This window comes from Hyperolius riggenbachi, chromosome 3, assembly GCF_040937935.1.
Source record: "Hyperolius riggenbachi isolate aHypRig1 chromosome 3, aHypRig1.pri, whole genome shotgun sequence".
Taxonomy (NCBI): Eukaryota; Metazoa; Chordata; class Amphibia; order Anura; family Hyperoliidae; genus Hyperolius; species Hyperolius riggenbachi.
The window spans coordinates 217,651,370-217,672,019 of record NC_090648.1 but is presented as its reverse complement, the minus strand read 5'-3'; the positions used below and the strand labels follow the sequence as shown (position 1 = coordinate 217,672,019).

General features: G+C 44.6%; 2 protein-coding genes across 7 annotated transcripts in view; one reads left to right on the top strand and one right to left on the bottom strand.

Moving 5' to 3' along the window:
- The window catches only part of CYP11A1 (cytochrome P450 family 11 subfamily A member 1), a 79,451-nt gene extending 71,278 nt beyond the window's left edge, over positions 1-8,173 (top strand). For all 3 annotated transcript variants that reach the window (XM_068272579.1, XM_068272582.1, XM_068272580.1), the window contains one exon: positions 7,517-8,173. In XM_068272579.1, the coding sequence (XP_068128680.1) occupies positions 7,517-7,648 (132 nt within the window). In that variant the 3' untranslated portion in view covers positions 7,649-8,173. The remainder of the gene's footprint in view (positions 1-7,516) is intronic.
- A 6,204-nt stretch (positions 8,174-14,377) lies between these two features.
- CCDC33 (coiled-coil domain containing 33) overlaps positions 14,378-20,650 on the bottom strand; it is a 153,601-nt gene continuing 147,328 nt past the window's right edge. For all 4 annotated transcript variants that reach the window (XM_068272576.1, XM_068272575.1, XM_068272578.1 and 1 more), the window contains one exon: positions 14,378-14,744. Coding sequence is in view for 3 of the 4 variants with exons in the window: in XM_068272575.1 (XP_068128676.1) it covers positions 14,691-14,744 (54 nt within the window). In the remaining variant the exon portion in view is untranslated. The remainder of the gene's footprint in view (positions 14,745-20,650) is intronic.

Below are 20,650 nucleotides of genomic sequence, written 5' to 3'. Positions count from 1 at the left end.
GCCTTAGTTACATACATCTGTAGTCACAATCCTTCCCTAAGCTATGACTGCACCAAAACATGACATTATAAATAGGGACTGTAGAATGTAGATGTTGAAAAGGTGCCAAGAAAGAGTAGTAAAGTGAGATGAAACCTAAATCTCATCTATGGTCCTTAAACACAGAATAAAACTAACAGCAAAAAAATATAAATGGTAAATGGTTTGGAAGTTACTGGAATGGTTGATACTAAGACTGCTACTTCACTCAAAAGTTAATTGATAACTGTTTAAAGTTGTTACCTTTGATGTAGGGCTCAAACCTCTGACCAGTCTTTGTGCAAAGCTCCTCGGGGGAGTGCCTTAAGTCCATCAGGAGAAAAGTGCAATATAAATGTTGAATGTCTTGTCTTAACTTGAGCTTAGCTGTGGAAAGAATGCAGAATAGCTTCTGCTGAATCCAGGGGGAAACAGATAACACACACTCGACCACTGTCACTCGAAATAAAAAAAGAGAATCATTAAAAAAAAAAAAAACAGTGTCCCAATGACGGTAAAAGACAGCGATTATCATCCATGTAGCCTGATCCAACCTGGTGGATCGATTTGGACTATAATCACTGTTAGTCCTTTGTATCAAATGACTACAAACTATCGCTCCATTAAAAGTACTCAGGTGTGGCTAGTTCTGCATTTCTGGGTCCTTACTTTAGCGCTTCTGCTACTGATCCAAACAACAGATCATCATTGTGCCATCGCTGAATCCAAACATGCTCCAACATCATTCATCGCTAACCATAGGGGAATGCTTGTATTGTAACGATGGTGGTCAGGGTGTGTGTACCAAGGTTTTTTTCTACTTTGTTTGCCCAGCAATTAGTTATGTACAAGACAATCTGATAATGTGTCCTGCAACCAACAAACTTATCAGTTAGCTATGCCTTGGAATGACATGAAATCAGTGTTTTCATGTTGTCTGTTTTGCTGTGTTTAAGGTTTTAGAGCAGAAAACTACTGTATTTTTGAGGTTCATACTGCTTTAAATCAAGTAAAATGTACTTGTACTGTGACACAACTATAAATTTCTCAAATTATTCTTTAAAGAGGAACTTAAGCCTAAACAAACATACTGTCATTAAGTTACATTAGTTATGTTAATTAAAATAGATAGGTAATATAATCTCTTACCCAGCATGTTTTAAAAGAACAGGCAAATGTTTGATTTCATGAGGGCAGCCATCCTTTTGGTTGAAAGGAGGTGACAGGGTGCATGAGACACAGTTCCAACTGCCCTGTGTGCTGATCACCCCTCCCAGTTGCTAGGCAACATGAATAACAGCATAGGAAATCCCATCATGCTTTGCACAGCAGCAGGGGAAAAAAGCCTGGGCAGTTTTCTTTGATGGGTACAGCTTGGCTAAAAATGCAGCTAAACATGATGCTTTGGTAAGAAAAACAAAGTTCTGAACATTGCTTCTGATCTTGCACATCCACCTACTTAGCACAGCAAAGGCACTAAACATCAGCTGTTTACTCACCTCATAATTAGCAATGAAAGTGCCCCATGGGAGTGTTATTCAGTGTTTGTACAATAGAGTCCGTTAGTTTGCTTACTGAAAGCCAGTTACTTGTTTATAATCTAAAACAATTAGATTTAGTAGTTATAAACATTTGCAAATACATACAATCTCTGCATACAACAACAAGCTGTATTTTGCCCCGGTGTAAACCGATCAAACAGTTTGTTGTTTTGTATCTTGGAAAATACAGACAAAGCAGCGCAAGTACCTACAACTTTCTTTTACAGGTAGCCTGCTAGATTTTTACTTTAGGCTGGAGATTCGCTTTAAAGAAACATAATTAGTGTTACTGTTCAGATTTTTAACATGAAGATCAGTCTTTCAGTTTGGAAGTAACAAACCCAAGCAACTGCCATGTTTGTGGGTTGAATTTGGTATCCTTAGCAAGCTTTCCCATAGTGCTTTGTTCCACTGCATCAACCATCAGCATCTTGAGATTGGCAGATGACTCTGGAAACTGTGTTATTGTTTGCAGGCATCCTATTGGACACTTTAATCGACCAGAAACTACTCCTACCCAGGGGTTTCTAAGAGCCGAGATCTTAGTTATGTGGGAACTGTAGCAGCCCACGGCAAGGTGTGGTCAGAGCACCTCTACTATCAGTGCGTTTCATAACTTGGCAAAACAATGATTTGCTCCATCAGCATTTAAAAAAGGACAGGGACATTAAAAACTTTAGCACCATGTGCTTGGTAAGAGAATCAGTTTGGCCCAGAATTTAGAGCAGCTTGGCCTCTCTACTCCCATCTACTAAGTTCCATTGCGTGTTTTGTGGGTAAAATTCCCTCCCCTTGCTAAGCATTCTTATCCACTATTGAGAAAAAATTGGCTCTTCCCCACCTTTGATGCCGAGGTAAAAAATGGGGGTAATACTACAGGGTACCAATACAATAGCAGGCCCTACAGATCGAATGCTGTGAAAACAACGCAGGAGATTTGGGCGAAGCCAACACCACTATAGGCAGTAATAGGAATTACGACCATAGCAGCACTCACTCAGTGAGTGATTTGGGGCCATCAAAATATGGAGCACAAATGACTACAAAAACAATGTAATTTGGCTGCCAGCAATAGCTGGAAACCAAATTACACTTCACCCCCACTATCCATGCTGGCCTGGAGGGGAAATATTAATTAACTGCACAGGGACTTGTGCAGGAGCAGGGTAAGCCGTTTATCGGCGTTACCCTGCTCCCAAGTCTCCCGGTGGCTGATTCATACGCGTGTCAACAATATACCCAGTCCCAAACTCCTTGGCATGAGAAAAATGTTTGCTACTGGACTAGAAGATCAGTTTGATTGTTATTAATAGTTTGTAGTTTAGGATTTATACCTTTTTAAGCCTTGTCTGTATACCTGATCACAAGACTTTATATAAGTGAACAGGGCAAATGGTGCACCAGTGAATGGCCATGCGCAGGTTCACTACTAACTGACTATCCAGTAGCAGCACATTTCTCTTTCCAACATTTCTCTTGCCAACACTTGAGTTCCTTTAGGTTACTGTACTTATGGGTAACTTCAAATCACAGAAGAATAGGGTGACGAGGGAATCCAAATACATACAGCAGCTCAAAACTGTAGATCATGGATTGTATAGAGATCACAATTATTTTATGCTTGTATAATTTTGGCTGAATATATTAATACTAAGTCTGAAATTATATTGTATCTGCTTTATGTAACTATTTTATCTGAGTTTAATCCCGGATTGCTGATGTTTCCAGGCCAGGTCAGACATTCCTAAGCATGTGTGAAATTCACAGTAGGCTAGTATTGATTATCAAATATGCTATTTGCACTCTTTTGATGTCTAGTTGTATTTAATCATCTTAATGACATTTGTTTAACAAAAAAAAAAAAACAAAAAAAAAAAACCCTATGTGCCTCTTTCTGTTGTCTAAATGTACATAAGCTGTGCTTTCTAAGATTGTGTTCGGCAAAGTATAAGGAGCCTGGTGCATTTATAAATGTGGTAAGATTGCCGTGAACACTGCAATTGTACCGGTACTACTTTTGGCAGCGTAGGGGAAGTTGCATTGTAATGCTTGTTACCCTAGTAATGCTCACATTACTTAGGTAATGCTACATAAGCAATTTGCCATACGCTGTCATTGGTAGTAACTGTCAAATTACTGTGTGCTACCTGCGCACTGCAATCTTACCGCAGTTCAGTGAATCAGGGCCATGGAGTCTGAGGAAGGTATTTTAGACTGAAAGTTTACTCCATAAAGTTAGCCAATAAATTGTATCTTACTTGATGATCTGCAGAATCACCAATAATCATATTCTATCTGTGTGCTGACACCGATCGTTACAGAACGGCAGACCAAAACCGAATGGACGCACTGTATAGCCATGTTGAAGTCCTGACTGCCGCAGTAAACAATCTTTCCGGCACAGTTCTGAACCAACAGACCTAGATCAGCCAGTTATTTGGGGCTATTCAGGAACTTCAATCAGCTATAAACTCAGTGCGATCTCCTCTAGTCACGGACATCCGTATGTCCGTACCCGAAAGGTTTTCTGGCCATAGATCTGACTTTCAGAATTTTAGAAATAGAGTGTTGTCATACTTTGAGTTGAGGCCTAATTCATCTGGAACCGAGGCACAGAGAATTACGTTTATTAAGACCTGTTGTCAGGGGATTCTCAGACCTGGGCGTATAGTCTCCCGACAGGGCGTGAGGCCCTAGCCTCGGTTGAGGAATTTTTTAAAGCAATGGCTATAATTTATGATGATCCGGACGTTGCTTCTACCGCTGAGCGGAAGCTCAAGACATTGCGGCAGGGCAAGGGTCCGGTTGAAAATTACGCTGCTGAGTTCAGGAAATGGGCAGTATCTGCGAGATGGGGGTCATTTGCACTGTTAGACTGTTTTTTGGCAGGATTGTCAGATGCAATCCATGACGTAATGATAGGACATCCTGAGCCCAAATCTGTAGATGAGGCAATTTCTTTGACCGTGCAGATAGATCGCCGTTTGCGCTACCAGAAACAGATTCGTGGTAGGAATGCTGTAAGGTCTATCTCAGACGACTTTTCTCGATCTTCGTCACCCTCTGACGAGCCGATGCAAATCGGATATTCAGGGCTGAGTCAGGTGAAGAGGAATCACGGAAGGCCAAGAAAGCGCTTTCTATATGGTGCTAAGAGGCCAGGAGAATGCTGCCGTCTGGGGTGGGTCAACACCATAGGCGAGCAGTCGTTACCTCTAAACAATGATCGTCTGCTCCTTCCTTGTTCTGTTACATGGGAGGGTCAGACTAGTTCCGCAGAAGCCGTTGTGGACTCCGGTTCTGCAGCAAACCTCATAGATTACGATTTTGTAAAAAAATTGAGGATACCCCTTGTCCCATTATACCGGCAGATTCTGGTCACTGCAGTGGATGATTCTCCATTGCAGAGTGGTCATACTCTCTTCCAAACCCCCTGGTTGTCATGTTGTTGAGGGGCGTTACATGAAGAGAGATTACAGTTCCTGGTGATGCCCATGGCAACCTCCACCATTGTTCTTGGTATGCCCTGGTTGCAAATCCATTCCCCACAGATTGACTGGGCTTCAGGACAGTTACTGAAATGGTCAGCCCATTGTCATCTGCATTGTTTGGGGAGAGTTGGGGTTGGTGCTACCAAGATACAGGTCGGAGAAGTGGCAGTGCAGGTCAAAGCCGAAGCTTTAATTAAATGTTCCGAGCCTGAGGCGGGCCTACCTCGGAAGGTGGTCAGGGCACCTGCGGACACGGTGGAGGACTGGATGCCTAATCTGGGCCCTTGCCAGCGAGACATTCTAGAGGGTAAAACATCTAGTCAGACCTCACCGGGTACTTTACAACATTTACCAGTGTCAAGGAAACCCCGGACTCAGAAAAATCAGACTAATAAGAGAAAGTCTGTAGAGTGGGAGTTTTCCCCTGGGGACATGGTGTACATATCCTCTCGGCATGGGGCCCTGAAGCGAGCATCACCCAAACTGGGTCCTACATTCATAGGACCATTCCCAGTGACCAGGAAGGATAATCTTGTCACCTATGCTGTCGATCTCCCAGCCAGCATGCGAGGTGTGAGATCATTTCATGTGTCCTTGCTCAAGCCGGCAGTGCACGTGGATTCCGCTCCCCCCCCCCCCTGTGTTGATTGATGACCAACCTGAGTATGAAATTGAAAAGATTCTGGACTCACGGCTTGTGCAGGACTCCGTACAGTATTTGGTTCACTGGAAGGGGTATGGCATAGAGGAAAGAACTTGGGTGCCAGACTGTCGTATGCACGCAGAGGAATTAAAGAAGGAATTCCATAATTTGCATCCTGGAAAGCCTGGTGGGAAGTGTCCGGAGTCCACTCCTTGAGGGGGGGGGGGGAGAGTACGTGTGCTGACAGCAAGGCGGCTAATTCCGCATCCAGCGCGCCGATTTGCACACAGAGGCATGCGCCTGGTACTGGGAATGAACGCGGAAAAGCCTCCGCATGTACTGATAGCGGGGCGGCTGGTTCCGCGTCCAGTGCGGCGGTTTGCATGCAGCAGCATGCGGCTGGTGTGGCTGGGTCTGTTAGTTCACACAGATTCAGGAATACGCGCGCGCTGAGAGGCAGAACTTTTATGATGGCCAAGGGGGGATCAGCTGACCAGGCTGGTCAGCTGACCTCAGAGCTAGTGGCTATTGGTTTATCAATTAGGGGTGGCGCCAGAGAGCGCTATTCTATATATAGTTACGGCTGGACACTCACAAGTTGTCTGCCGTTGCGAACACTACGTGGAAGCACTCAGACCTTAGTCAGATCCAACAGTGTGTTTGAACCAGGAGGACCTGGGAATTCACACTGAGCCAGATTACTACTGTATTATTATTGTGTTATACTTCAGACTAGTTCCAGGGTGTAGAGACCACGGACCTCACACCCAAGACTAGGGAACTTGTGTTATCATTCTGTTATACTTCAGACTAGTTCCAGGGTGTAGAGACCACGGACCTCACACCCAAGACTAGGGAACTTGTGTTATCATTCTGTTATACTTCAGACTAGTTCCAGGGTGTAGAGACCACGGACCTCACACCCAAGACTAGGGAACTTGTGTTACCATTCTGTTATACTTCAGACTAGTTCCAGGGTGTAGAGACCACGGACCTCACACCCAAGACTAGGGAACTTGTGTTATCGTTCTGTTATACATCAGACTACTTCCAGGGTGTAGAGACCACGGACCTCACACCCAAGACTAGGCATTGTTTGATATCTGTTAAGACCTATTGCTTTCCTGACTATCCCTCCGCTCGCTGATTCGCTACCACGCATATCTGATTATCTTTTGCCAACCCTGCCTGTCTTGGATACCGAACCAGCCTTCTGTCTTTGTACTTTATTTGTCCGTGTGTTGCCGACCCGGCTTGCCCGACCTCGAGAGCTATCTCTCCTCTTCAGGAGATAGTCTCCAGATCAGTTAGTGACATCCACCTTCAGGTGTCACTCACTCTCTGGCCCTGCCTACTTCAGCCTGAGACTCCACCCCTTGGGAGATCTCAGGCTGCTGGAGGGTTCTCGTGCTTCTCTAAAGAGCAGTATTGTCCATACTGTCAAAGACCACCTGCTCATCAGGTGGATTACTCAAAGTACATACAGTTGCACCAAACACTCACGTTATATACAGGTGTCCAGAGGTTAGTACTATATCTGTATTATTGGTGATTCTGCAGATCATCAATAATCGGGTATATATCTGTATTCTTGGTGATACTGCAGATCACCAATAATCAGATTCTCTCTGTGTGCTGACACCGATCGCTACACGCTATAAGCAATATCCAGGGCATGTTATTGAGAACATTCACTGACTGTACAGAACTGTAGAAATTACAAAGTGCCACTTTTAATTTCAATGCTAATATGTGATGGCATTGGCACTGTCTTTATAAAATTTTCCTTTCATTTCAAATAAAATATATTCTTTATTTTTCAGATTCTGGAGCATTTTAAGATTGAAGTAAATCGTATGGTGGAGGTGGGAACAACTTTTAAACTAATTCTTTTCCCTTCCAAACCAATACAATTAACTCTACGTCCCCTGCATGCTACTGAAAGACTTTCCTAACATGTCTGTTCTTGAACTTGCTTATTATAACAAATCAATGTCTGGACTGCCTTACTGATGCCACAGATATGCAAAATGACTTGCAGGACCTGAAAAACACAGCTGGAAAAAAAAATTCCGTGGCTTAAATTATTTGTTAAGTTTGGCACAGCTAATGGTGCAATGTTGATTCTGGAGTTTTAGGGGTGTAATGTAAACAAATGTATGCATACACTATTAATACTATTAAATATTAAAATGTAATGAAAGATGCTAGCTTGAAGCATATTGCTCAACCAATGTGTTAACTGTATGTTACTATGTGCATTGTCAACCAGGCATCTCATTATGAATGCCAATTATCTCTTATAACGAGTGACCCGTGTTCTATGCCTTTAAAGGAATAGCACTTTATGATATATAATAGACTTATTGCATGCTCTTGGAAAAATAAACAATATTTATATTTCCTTATATGCAGTACACAAAGGAATATGGTAACTGTTTCAGTTTACAGAGTATAAATAAATGTCATTGTCAACTGAAGTTGCATTCTAGAGCCTGTTGCTTAGAAACTGTAAGCATCAGAACTTTCAAATGGACGATGGCACTTAGGCCTGTGGCATGTAAAGCTGCTGGATAGGATTGTTGAAGGTCTGTTTTCTTTATACGTAGAACTCTGTATAATGTACCTGAAGGCCACCATTACAAGGCTTAACAGTGCTAGCCAAGCTTCTTATGCTGTCGCTCAGCGGAGCCTGTATTCACTTTAAAGAAAGGTTTCACTAACATCATTTCTGGAGCCGTAGCTAGTCAGGAAATAAAGCAGTGCTGCAATCCCCATCAGTAGGCTACTGGTAAGTTTTCACAGATTTTACAGAGGAAAAAAAGAGTCCCTTATCCAGCATATCTAGCCTAGACAGTTTCGAAACTGTAGATATAAGCTGCAAAACTTAAGTCTGTCCCCTTTTGTCAAATCAAGACTATTTAACCATTTAATGGCAAGCATACGTATTAAAACGTCATGCTTTAGCCTATTAACAGCAACATGACGTTTCTAATACGTTGCGCGTTCCCGCCGCCGCTCCGCACGTGTCCGTGCCGCTACCGCCGCCCTTACCGTCGGGTTTCCGTGCTATGTGATTGGGGAAGAGGACCGAGCGGTCCTCTACCCAATCGCAGTGCCTGGAGTGAATGGACGTAACCACGAACGGCAGCTACGTCCATTCACAAAAACAGGAAATTGTTACAGGTTTAATAAAGTGTAAAAAAAAAAAAGTGATCACTTTCTATTACGGAGAGTGTTCACTAGCGCCATCTTGTGGCCAAAAAGTATATGTGCACATACATAATATGAACATACACAGTATTAATAAATTAATACATGACACTTCCAACCCCCCCCCCCCCCCAAAAAAAACCCTTGTAAAAAAAAATCAGCTTCAAATAAATAAATAGTTGCCTTAGGGACTCCGCTTTTTTCAATCTATATTTTATGTGGGAAAATGTATTTTACTTTATTACATAGGGGCTTGTAATTATGGCCAGAACAACAAAAAAAAAAAACAAAAACAGAAAAATAACACCTATATTTCAAAATAATATATTGCTGTCATACATTGTGATAGGGACATAATTTAAACGGTTTAATAATCAGGACAACTGGGCAAATAAAATAAGTTGGTTTTATCCACTGGAGAATGTTTAATTTTAAAACTATAATGGCTGAAATCTGAGAAATAATGATTTTTTTTCCATTATTTTTGTATTTTTCCCATTAAAACGCATTTAGAATAAAAAAATTCTTAGCAAAATGTACTACCCACAGAAAGCTTAATTGGTGGCGAAAAAAACGAGGTATAGATCATTTTCTTGTGAGAAGTTGTAATAAAGTAATTAGGGAATAAAAGGGAGGAGCACTGACAGGTGAAAATTGCTCTGGTCCGTTAGTGTAAAAACCCTTGGGGTGAACTGGTTAAACTGAGTAGGTGAGTAAAAAAAAAAAGAATTAGAGACTACTTTTAGTAAAAGCTTTTAGTAAAAGCTTTAAGTCAAAACAATCGATAATATCAGAGGTATAGATGGTGAAAATAACATGTACATTCTGACCTTTGAATGTTGAACTTTTCTTAAAAAGCCTACAGCCTACTGAGTTTTCTTACATCGTTCTTTTTATTGTGATGGGTGGCTTCCAGTAAACCCGAGACAAACCGAAGCCAAAAAATGGGATACTTACCCAAGTAGAGGGAAGCCTTTGAATCCTCCAGAGGCTTCCTGTGTCCTCTTCATCCCTACCACCACTGTCTGGTACCCTCTGGAAGTTTCCAACCATGCTTCTCTTAATGCATGAGTGCTGCCATACTGTACCTGCACAAATATGGCTGTGCCTACACGTATGGAGCCACTCATGCACGAGCAGCTTCGACTTACTGTGCAGGCATGGCCGTACTCATACAGGTGCAGTACGGCCATGTTCATGCTTCACAGTAGCATGGAGTTGCTCATGCATGAGTGCTTCGACTTACTGTGCAGGCATGGCCGTACTCATACAGGTGCAGTACAGGCATGCTCATGTTTTGCAGTAGCATGGAGTTGCTCATGCATGAGTGCTCCCACTTACTGTGCAGGCATTGCCGTACTCATACAGCTGCAGTACGGGCATGCTCATGTTTTGCAGTACATGAGCATGCCCGTACTGCAGCTGTATGAGTACGGCAATGCCTGCTCATGTTTTGCAGTAGCATGGAGTTGCTCATGCATGAGTGCTCCCACTTACTGTGCAGGCATTGCCGTACTCATACAGCTGCAGTACGGGCATGCTCATGTTTTGCAGTACATGAGCATGCCCGTACTGCAGCTGTATGAGTACGGCAATGCCTGCTCATGTTTTGCAGTAGCATGGAGTTGCTCATGCATGAGTGCTTCCGCTTACTGTGCAGGCTTGGCCGTACTCATATAGGTGTAGTACGGCCATGCTCATGTTTTGCAGTAGCATGGAGTTGCTCATGCATGAGTGCTCCCACTTACTGTGCAGGCATTGCCATACTCATACAGGTGCAGTATGGCCATGCTCATGCTTTACAGTAGCATGGATTTGCTCATGCATGAGTGCTCCCACTTACTGTGCAGGCATGGCCGTACTCATACAGGTGCAGTACGGGCATGCTCATGCTTTGCAGTAGCATGGAGTTGCTCATGCATGAGTGCTCCCTCTTACTGTGCAGGCATGGCCATACTTATACAGGTGCAGTAAGGCCACGCTTATGCTTTGCAGTAGCATGGATTTGCTCATGCATGAGTGCTCCCTCTTACTGTGCAGGCATGGCCGTACTCATACAGGTGCAGTACGAGCATGCTCATGCTTTGCAGTAGCATGGAGTTGCTCATGCATGAGTGCTCCCTCTTACTGTGCAGGCATGGCCGTACTCATATAGGTGCAGTATGGCCATGCTCATGCTTTACAGTAGCATGGAGTTGCTCATGCATGAGTGCTCCCGCTTACTGTGCAGGCATGGCCGTACTCATACAGGTGCAGTACGGCCACGTTTATGCTTTGCAGTAGCATGGATTTGCTCATGCATGAGTTCTCCCGCTTACTGTGCAGGCATGGTCGTACTCATACAGGTGCAGTATGGCCATGCTCATGCTTTGCAGTAGCATGGAGTTGCTCATGCATGAGTGCTTCAACTTACTGTGCAGGCATGGCCATACTCATACAGGTGTAGTACGGCCACGCTCATGCTTTGCAGTAGCATGGAGTTGCTCATGCATGAGTGCTTCGACTTACTTTGCAGGCATGGCCATACTCATACAGGTGCAGTATGGCCATGCTCATGCTTTGCAGTAGCATGGATTTGCTCATGCATGAGTGCTTCAACTTACTGTGCAGGCATGGCCGTACTCATACAGGTGTAGTACGGCCACGCTCATGCTTTGCAGTAGCATGGAGTTGCTCATGCATGAGTGCTCCCACTTACTGTGCATGCATGGCCATACTCATACAGGTGCAGTATGGCCATGCTCATGCTTTGCAGTAGCATGGATTTGCTCATGCATGAGTTCTCCGGCTTACTACACAAGCATAGCCGTATTCATGCAGACCGTAACAACTGCACTTGTGCATGAAGAAAAGCGCAGTCACAATCACATTTCCAACAAGCTCTTGTTGGAACTGTTCCAGGGGTTCGCTACTGGCAATGGTCGGGTCCAAGAGGACATGGGAGTCCTCTGCAGGATTCATAGGCTTCCCTCTTCTTAGGTAACAATCTGGTTGATTGTTTTTAATTTTATATCACTTTGGGTACACTTTCATGGATGCCTTCTTTGGCCAATAGAGAGGCAACATGTACCTTTATAACTACTGACATATATTATTATATTACATACTTACCTCACCATCAGTTCCTCCCAGAAGCTCACCATTTTCTTCTAACAATAATATTCTTCCAGTTTTGACTAGATCTACTAAGAACTGGAAGCCATAGGGCCCTTTTCGACTATATCAGTTGCAGTCAGTTATAACTGAAAGGACAACTGATGTGCAAGGTAATGTTCATGTTTCTCAAGTGGGCGATATTACAGGTTAAAGAGGAGCTGTTAGGTATAAGGTCTCAGAGAAAATAAACACATATATCAGTAGCTAAAGATTGACTGTACTTACATTACATATGCATTTCACTGTCCACGTTTGTACTTCACAGAATTTGTATATAGTATATGCAGAGATTGATGCTCCTGACAGCTCATGGCAGGTTCCATGTTTGTCTGTCTCCTATGAAGCCAAATGTGTCGTCATGTCCTGCCTGCTTCCTGATCACAGAAAAGCTCCTACTGAATAACACTAGTGTGCAGTGAATATTAATTAGCCATGTGGCTAGGAACAATAGCGGACTCCTGCAGTGTACTCTGCCCGGAGATTTTTCAGTGCTGTGCGCTGGACTGAGTTAGAAGCTGCTGAAACTTGATACTGTAACTTCTCCTTAGCAGCCGAGGGGAGGGCCCCAGAATGCTTTGCAGTATGGTATGCGGCTTGCGTCCTCTTGGGTCTGACAGCTTTGCTGATAAGCACACATCAAATGTAAGAGAGATTTTTATCTTCACTATTGCCTTTTTGGCTTCCGTCTAAACTGTTTAACACAGGAGAATAGAGGTTTAAATTAGCTTCTGCAGCCTGACAGTTACTCTTTAACAGAGTAGTGCCCCGGAAGCTGTTATGGGGTCATCATCATATTTAAACTGGAGGGCGGGGAATTCCATCAGTCACAGTGGACAAACAGGACGCAGGAAAGGAGAAAGAGATTGATGAGTAGACTACCTTGGAGGTAAGTAAAGTATGACATGTGTATGTTTATTTTGACTTAATTTTGACTAACTTTTTTTTTTAGGTTAAGTTTGCTTTACCCTAACCTTTGATTATTTATGGCTTAATATATGATTAGATTTTATTACCCAATTATGTGGCAGGTTTGCTTGAAGAGAGATGCAGGATTACATACTGACCTGTGTTGTGTTTCCCAAGTTAACATGTCAAACACAAAGAAGCGACTACAGCACTTCGCCATTTAAATTGGCCCACAGACAGCCTTGTCAGTCCATAAAAAGTGCAGATACTTGCACCGGTGTGGCGCTTTGAGTCCGCCAGGAGAAAAGCGCAATATAAATGTTCTATGTCTGTGTTTGCCTGCAGTACCAAATCTAGCAAGAGCTGAGATGGATGGCCATAGACAGGAGAGAGAGGTCAGTCGCACACAATCGTAGGTAATGTGACCAGCAGGGAGCAGGTACCCCTCTCCAAGCCCCCTCCCTACCACTGACCTGTACACTAGGAGCTGCAAAAGTAAGATTTGAAAAATAACAAAACACTGGGGCACATTGAGCTAACCAATTTAACCACTTGAGGACCGCAGGGTTAAACCCCCCTAAAGACCAGCCTGTGTTTTTTCCGTAATTGGCCACTGCAGCTTTAAGGCCAAGCTGCAGGACCGCACAACACAGCACACGACTGATCCCCCCCCTTTTCCCCCCACCAACAGAGCTCTCTGTTGGTGGGGTCTGATCACTCCACATTTGTTTATTTTTTTTAATATAAATATTTATTTCCTTTTTTATAAAAATTGCCTTTTTTTTTTTTTAAATTTATTTTCCCCTGATCCCTCCCACCGTCAGCCAATCAGGGTGATCAGCTTTCATAGGCTTCAGCCTATGACAGCCGATCACTGTCCAGCCTGTGGAGTGTGACACGGCTGTCCCCAGTACATCGCTGCTGTCTATCGCAGCGCTGTACATGTAAATAGACGGCGATTACGCCGTCTAACATTCTCCCGAGCACTGAAGGCCGGGAGGAGCTCCGCCCCCTGAGAAGGAGATGCGTGCGCATCCTGCACGCGATCTCCTTCAGTAGCCGGCTCCAGGACCTGAAGCCAATTGGCGTTAGGCGGTCCTGGGGCTGCCGCCGCGTCCATGCCCATTGGCGTGGGGTGGTCTTTAGGTAGTTAACCAAAACCCATCAGTAAATTATCCCAATGAAGAAAACGTATAAAGCTAATTTATTTATTTCTCTTGGCTTGTTTTAGGACACCTGGGTCCTGGCAAGGGTATTGTACTAATCTAGACCCCTTAGGGCTTTAGTTAACTTACTATGGTACTGAAACGTTCTGAATCCTAAAAAGTAAAGTACACATTCAGTGGAAAAAATATTTTAATATTTACATAAAAAAGCAAACAATACAACATTCTGCAAAAATAAGGAGATACAGTATATGTTCTAAAAGCATCATACAGTAAAGAACTGTTTTATCTCCCTTAACGTGGATTTAAATATAATGAATGCCGTCTATTTCGCTTGCTTGCCAGTGTATGTTATCCATGCCTGCTCAGCATTTTCCTTCTTCCTGATGAGATGTCAGAATTATTTCATGATCACATACAAGCTCTCTCCTGGATCTCCTGGCATTTCATGCACATAGGCTCAATTCCAGTTACAAGGCCTTGATAAAAAATATACCGTATACGGTATCTGTCCAATGCTGTGTGCAATATTTTCAGTATCGTACTCATTAGAAAGTCATATTAGAGGATCAAGCTTGATGTGTCTTTTAGTAGGTGGGTCTGGGTTCGTCTGCAAAGTAAAGATGAAATAAAGTAAGTACCTCTACACAGTGATGTGTGTTTTTCTCATTATTTGATTCTGGTAATTAAATAATAGTAAAACATAGCCACGCTTGTCAGACTGTGAATCTAGACAGACTAAAAGACTTGGGTTTGCTTAGGCTTGTGTTTATTAGAAAAAATGCAGTCTATTGAAGCAATTGTGTAGAGGGTCACATGACAGCCACATTAATACAAGGTTGCTATATAGCAGGGGTCTCAAACTCAATTTACCTGGGGGCCGCAGGAGGCAAAGTCAGGATGAGGCTAGGCCGCATAAGGAATTTCACAATCGCGGCGCATCGCCGCCTCTGCCCGCCCCTTCACTCTTCCTTCACAGAGAGGGGCGGGGAGAGGCGGCAATCCGTGCGGCGATTGACGTCAGGAGGGGCAGAGCTGAAGCTGAAAGCTCTGCCCCTTCCAGGAAATGCCAGCAGATTGCCCCACGGGCAATTTGGGGGCTCTGCAGCCCTCGTTTAGTGGCGGGGATGCGGCGGATTACTTGGGAGCACTGAAGCGAACTATAAGGAAGCTTTTGCCAGCGAGGGCCACAAAATATTGTATCGAGGGTCGCAAATGGCCCGCGGGCCGCGAGTTTGAGACCCCTGCTATATAGCTTTGCCACCTCCACAGCCCAGGCTATTTTCACTAATGGGTTCTACACAGTGTTAGTGTTTGGTTTGAGTTCCAGGTTTACAAGCGCAGTCATATCACTTCCCAACTTATTCCACACCTCACATACCAGTAACATACCCCCCTGGCCAGTGGCATACCTGAGCAGCTTGGGGCCTCAGTGCAAGTTTTACATGGGGCCCCATACACTCTTGATATGAAGCCTCAAATCTACTATGGAAATTTCAGTGTCAGAGAGGTGTAATCAGAGTAAGGAACCGTTAGATAAGGATCACTACTATTCAATGCACATATAGGGCTCGATTCACAAAAGGGTGCTAACTCAGTTAGCACGTCGAAAAGCTTTGGGCGTGCTAACTAGGGTGCTAAGCATTTAGCACGCCAAAGCTTTTATTGATTGCGCGAAAAGTTTAGCGCTGCGTGCGAAATGTCACACCGGGCGCGGCTAAAACGTCGCACCGGGTGCCCCTAAAACGTCGCATCGGGTGCGCCCAAAATGTTTCGGGTGCACCCGGTGTGACGTTTTAGAGGCACCCGGTGCAACGTGTTTCGCGCGCAGCGCTAAACTTATTGCGTGCTAACTTAGCGTGAAAAACTTTGCACATCCTAAAGGGGTTTAGGCGTGCTGAGGGGCTTTTAGGCGTGCTAAGTAACTTAGCATCCTTTTGTGAATCAAGCCCATAGAGGTGTTCATTACCAGTATAGCACCAATGAAATGCTAAAAAGGTGCATGAAGACGGGCCCCTTGCGGGACGTGTATCAGTGTTTTACAAAGTAGCTTTATTTGACTTGTAGTTTTTTGATTATATTGTGGTCTTTGGTGATACACTATATTGTATATATCATATATACTGAGAGTTGTAAAATCTTAACCTTAGATTAAGGTGCACTTGAACTGAGAGGGATATGGTTGCTGCTATATTTATTTCCTTTTAAACAATACCCGTTGCCTGGCAGTCCTACTGATCTCTTTGGCTGCAGTAGTATCTGGACCACACACCTGAAACAAGCATGTGGCTAATCCAGTCAGACTGAGGGCCCGTTTCCACTATAGCGTTGCGGAATCGCCGGCGAATCACCGCAGGCAAATCGCATGCGGGTGCGATTCTGCATGCGTTTTTTGCCGCGATTTCGCATGCGATTTCGCATAGGTTAGGGTGATGCGATTTTAACCATGTCACTGCCTGTGTGAATTAACATGGGTACCTATGCGAAATCGCATGCGAATTCGCGGCAAAAAACGCATGGGGAAAACACATGCGATTTCCTTATTAAATACATTGCATGCGATTCGCCTGCATTCCACACGCAGGCGAATTCTGAGGGCTCTGCCATGCAGAAAAATCCTGCACAGAAAAACGCACAGCAAAACTGACAAGTGGAAACAGGCCTATCCACTTGTATTGGCTGTGCGAATCCGCATGCGGGCGATGCATGCGGATTCACGATAGTGGAAACGGGCCCTGAAGTAAAAAAACATCTGCCATGCATGCTTGTTCAGGGTATCAACAGGGCAGCCAGACAACTAGTATTAAAAAGGAAATGAATATGGCAGCCTCAGTTTTGGTGTCCTTTAGATTACATTTGTAAATAACGGAAAATTGTATACTTACCTATCGGTAATTTTCCTTTCCTGATGCATCCATGGCAGCACCTACGGGTAGTTTCTCCGCCCACTCACCCCCTATAGGACCAGTAACTAGATAAATTAAAGCCACCCCCTTTGCCTACCTGTCTACTCCTTTTCGACCTCACCGAGCAGTAGGGTGGGTCCTATGTGCTGCCATGGATGCATCAGGAAAGGAAAATTACCGATAGGTAAGTATACAATTTTCCATTTTCCTAATGCCTCCATGGCAGCACATACGGGATCTAACTAGAAAATCCCCTTCAAGAAATAAAAGGGTGGGTCAAATTGCCGGTGCATAAACACAATCTTTAATAAACAGAAATTATAGTCATTACTAGGGATGGGACGAATCCACAATTTCTTCGAATCCGAATCCGGATCCGAATCTAAAAAGGTTCTCGAATATCTCGAACCTTTCGAATCCCGAATCTAACGAATCCTGCACATACGAATTGTGCGATCCGTGGTATAGTTGCCCGCAGTATAGGTAGCGAGGTAAAGGTGCCTTCAGTATAGCTAGCTAGGTATGGGTGCCTTCAATATTGGTAGCTTTCAGTATAGGTTGCAAGGTATATGGGCCTTCAGTATAGGTAGAAAGGTATATGGGCCTTCAGTATAGGTAGCAGGGTATATAGGCCTTCAGCATAGGTAGCAGGGTATATGTGCCTTCAGTATAGGTAGCAGGGTATATGGGCCTTCAGTATAGGTAGCAGGGTATATGGGCCTTCAGTATAGGTAGCAGGGTATATGGGCCTTCAGTATAGGTAGCAGGGTATATGGGCCTTCAGTATAGGTAGCAGGGTATAGGGGCCTTCAGTATAGATAGCAGGGTATATGTGCCTTCAGTATAGGTAGCAGGGTATATAGGCCTTCAGTATAGGTAGCAAGGTATATGTGCCTTCAGTATAGGTAGCAGGGTATATGGGCCTTCAGTATAGGTAGCAGGGTATATGGGCCTTCAGTATAGGTAGCAGGGTATATGAGCCTTCAGTATAGGTAGCAGAGTATATAGGCCTTCAGTATAGGTAGCAGGGTATAGGGGCCTTCAGTATAGGTAGCAGGGTATATGGGCCTTCAGTATAGGTAGCAGGGTATAGGGGCCTTCAGTATAGATAGCAGGGTATATGTGCCTTCAGTATAGGTAGCAGGGTATATAGGCCTTCAGTATAGGTAGCAAGGTATATGTGCCTTCAGTATAGGTAGCAGGGTATATGGGCCTTCAGTATAGGTAGCAGGGTATATGGGCCTTCAGTATAGGTAGCAGGGTATATGAGCCTTCAGTATAGGTAGCAGGGTATATAGGCCTTCAGTATAGGTAGCAGGGTATAGGGGCCTTCAGTATAGGTAGCAGGGTATATAGAGGCCTTAAGTATAGGTAGGTATGTAGGTAGGTATAGGGGCCTTTAGGTAGGTAAAGGGACCTTCAGTATAGGTAGCAGGGTATAGGGCCTTCAGTATAGGTAACAGGGTATATAGAGGCCTTAAGTATAGGTAGGTATGTAGGTAGGTATAGGGGCCTTTAGGTAGGTAAAGGGACCTTCAGTATAGGTAGCAGGGTATAGGGCCTTAAGTATAGGTAGGTATGTAGGTAGGTAGGTATAGGGGCCTTTAGGTAGGTAGGTAGGTACGTATAGGGGGCCTTTAGGTAGGTATAGTGGCCTGTAGGTAGGTAGGTAAGTATAGTGGCCGGTAGGTAGGTAGGTATAGTGTCCTGTAGGTAGGTAGGTAGTTAAAGGGACCATCAGTATATGTAGCAGGGTATAGGGCCTTAAGTATAGGTAGGTATGTAGGTAGGTAGGTATAGGGGCCTTTAGGTAGGTAGGTATAGGGGCCTTTAGGTAGGTAGGCACGTATAGGGGGCCTTTAAGTAGGTAGGTAGGTATAGAGGCCTGTAGGTAGGTATAGGGGCCTTTAGGTAGGTAGGTAGGTAGGTAAGTATAGGGGCCTTTAGGTAGGTAGGTAGGTATAGGGGCCTTTAGGTAGGTAGGTAGGTAGGTACGTATAGGGGGCCTTTAGGTAGGTATAGTGGCCTGTAGGTAGGTAGGTAGGTATAGTGGCCGGTAGGTAGGTAGGTATAGTGTCCTGTGGGTAGGTAGGTAGTTAAAGGGACCTTCAGTATAGGTAGCAGGGTATAAGGCCTTAAGTATAGGTAGGTATGTAGGTAGGTAGGTAGGTATAGGGGCCTTTAGGTAGGTAGGTATAGGGGCCTTTAGGTAGGTAGGCACGTATAGGGGGCCTTTAGGTAGGTAGGTATAGAGGCCTTTCGATAGGTATAGGGGCCTTTAGGTAGGTAGGTACATATAGGGGGCCTTTAGGTAGGTATAGGGGCCTGTAGGTAGGTAGGTATAGTGGTAGGTAGGTAGTATAGGGGACCTTTAGGTAGGTATAGGGGCCTGTAGGTAGGTAGGTATAGTGCCCGGTAGGTAGGTAGGTACGTATAGGGGGCCTTTAGGTAGGTATAGTGGCAGGTAGGTAGGTAAAGTGGTAGGTAGGTAGGTAGGTAGGTAGGTAGGTAGGTAGGTAGGTGTCGCTCCCCCCCCCCCCGTGCCTCCTCCGCTCACCCCCATGGCCTCCTCCATCCCCCGTGCCTCCTCGCTCACCCCTGCATAAGTATCAACTCACATGTCCAGTGGAGCGCAGACAGAGCGGCAGACCTCGTCCTTACTTCTCGGTTCCCTCTAGTGGCCGGACCGGCTTTTACTGATGACGTCATTGTAAAAGCCGTCACTAGAGGGAACCAGGAAGTCAGCGAGAGGTCTGCCGCTCTGTCTGCGCTCCACTGGACGGGTGAGTTGATACAAAGTATGCGGGCGGAGGAGGCGCTGGGCGGTCGGAGGAGGCGCGGGTCGGAGGAGGACGAGTGCGAGCGGCGGATGCGCGGCGATGCAGCGTCGGGATTCGGCGGATTCGTAAAGTGGAAAATGGCGTCGGGATTCGAATCCACGAATCTCGAATATTTCCCAATATTCGAGGGATTCGTGGATTCGCCGGATTCGTCGTCCCATCTCTAGTCATTACAGCCAGTAAATTAATCATTTTTCTGCAAATTTTGCAATGATAAGACTGTTTTACCAAATTCAACAGAAGAATTGGCAGCAGGGTCTACCTTATAGTGATACATAAAAGTATGTACAGTTTTCCTAGTTGGCAGCTTGACATATTTTGTCTGCTGAGACTCCTGCATATGCCGCCCATGATGTGGCGACGGATCTGGTGGAGTGTGCCGAGATTTCTCGGGGTGGCTCCAATCCGGACCCTCTATAAGCTGATTGGATGGCCTTAATTATCCAGGATGATATAGACCTTGATGACACCGGTTCCCCTTTCCTGTAACCTGCTGGTATTACTAATAATTTTTCGGATTTCCTGAAAGGCTCGGTGACCTGTAAGTAGTGTCTCAGTAAATGACCCATATCAAGTTTGTGGAGTCCCTCTGAGTCTTTTTCATGAAAAGTAGGTAGTGTCCAGTCCTGGTTGAAATGGAATGAGGTAGATACCTTTGGTAAGAAGTGCTGCACAGGTCTTATGACTACCCTATCGGGGAAGAATGTTAGCGAAGGTTCCTTTATTCCAATGGCCTGTATCTCTGACACCCTTCTCGCGGATGCCACTGC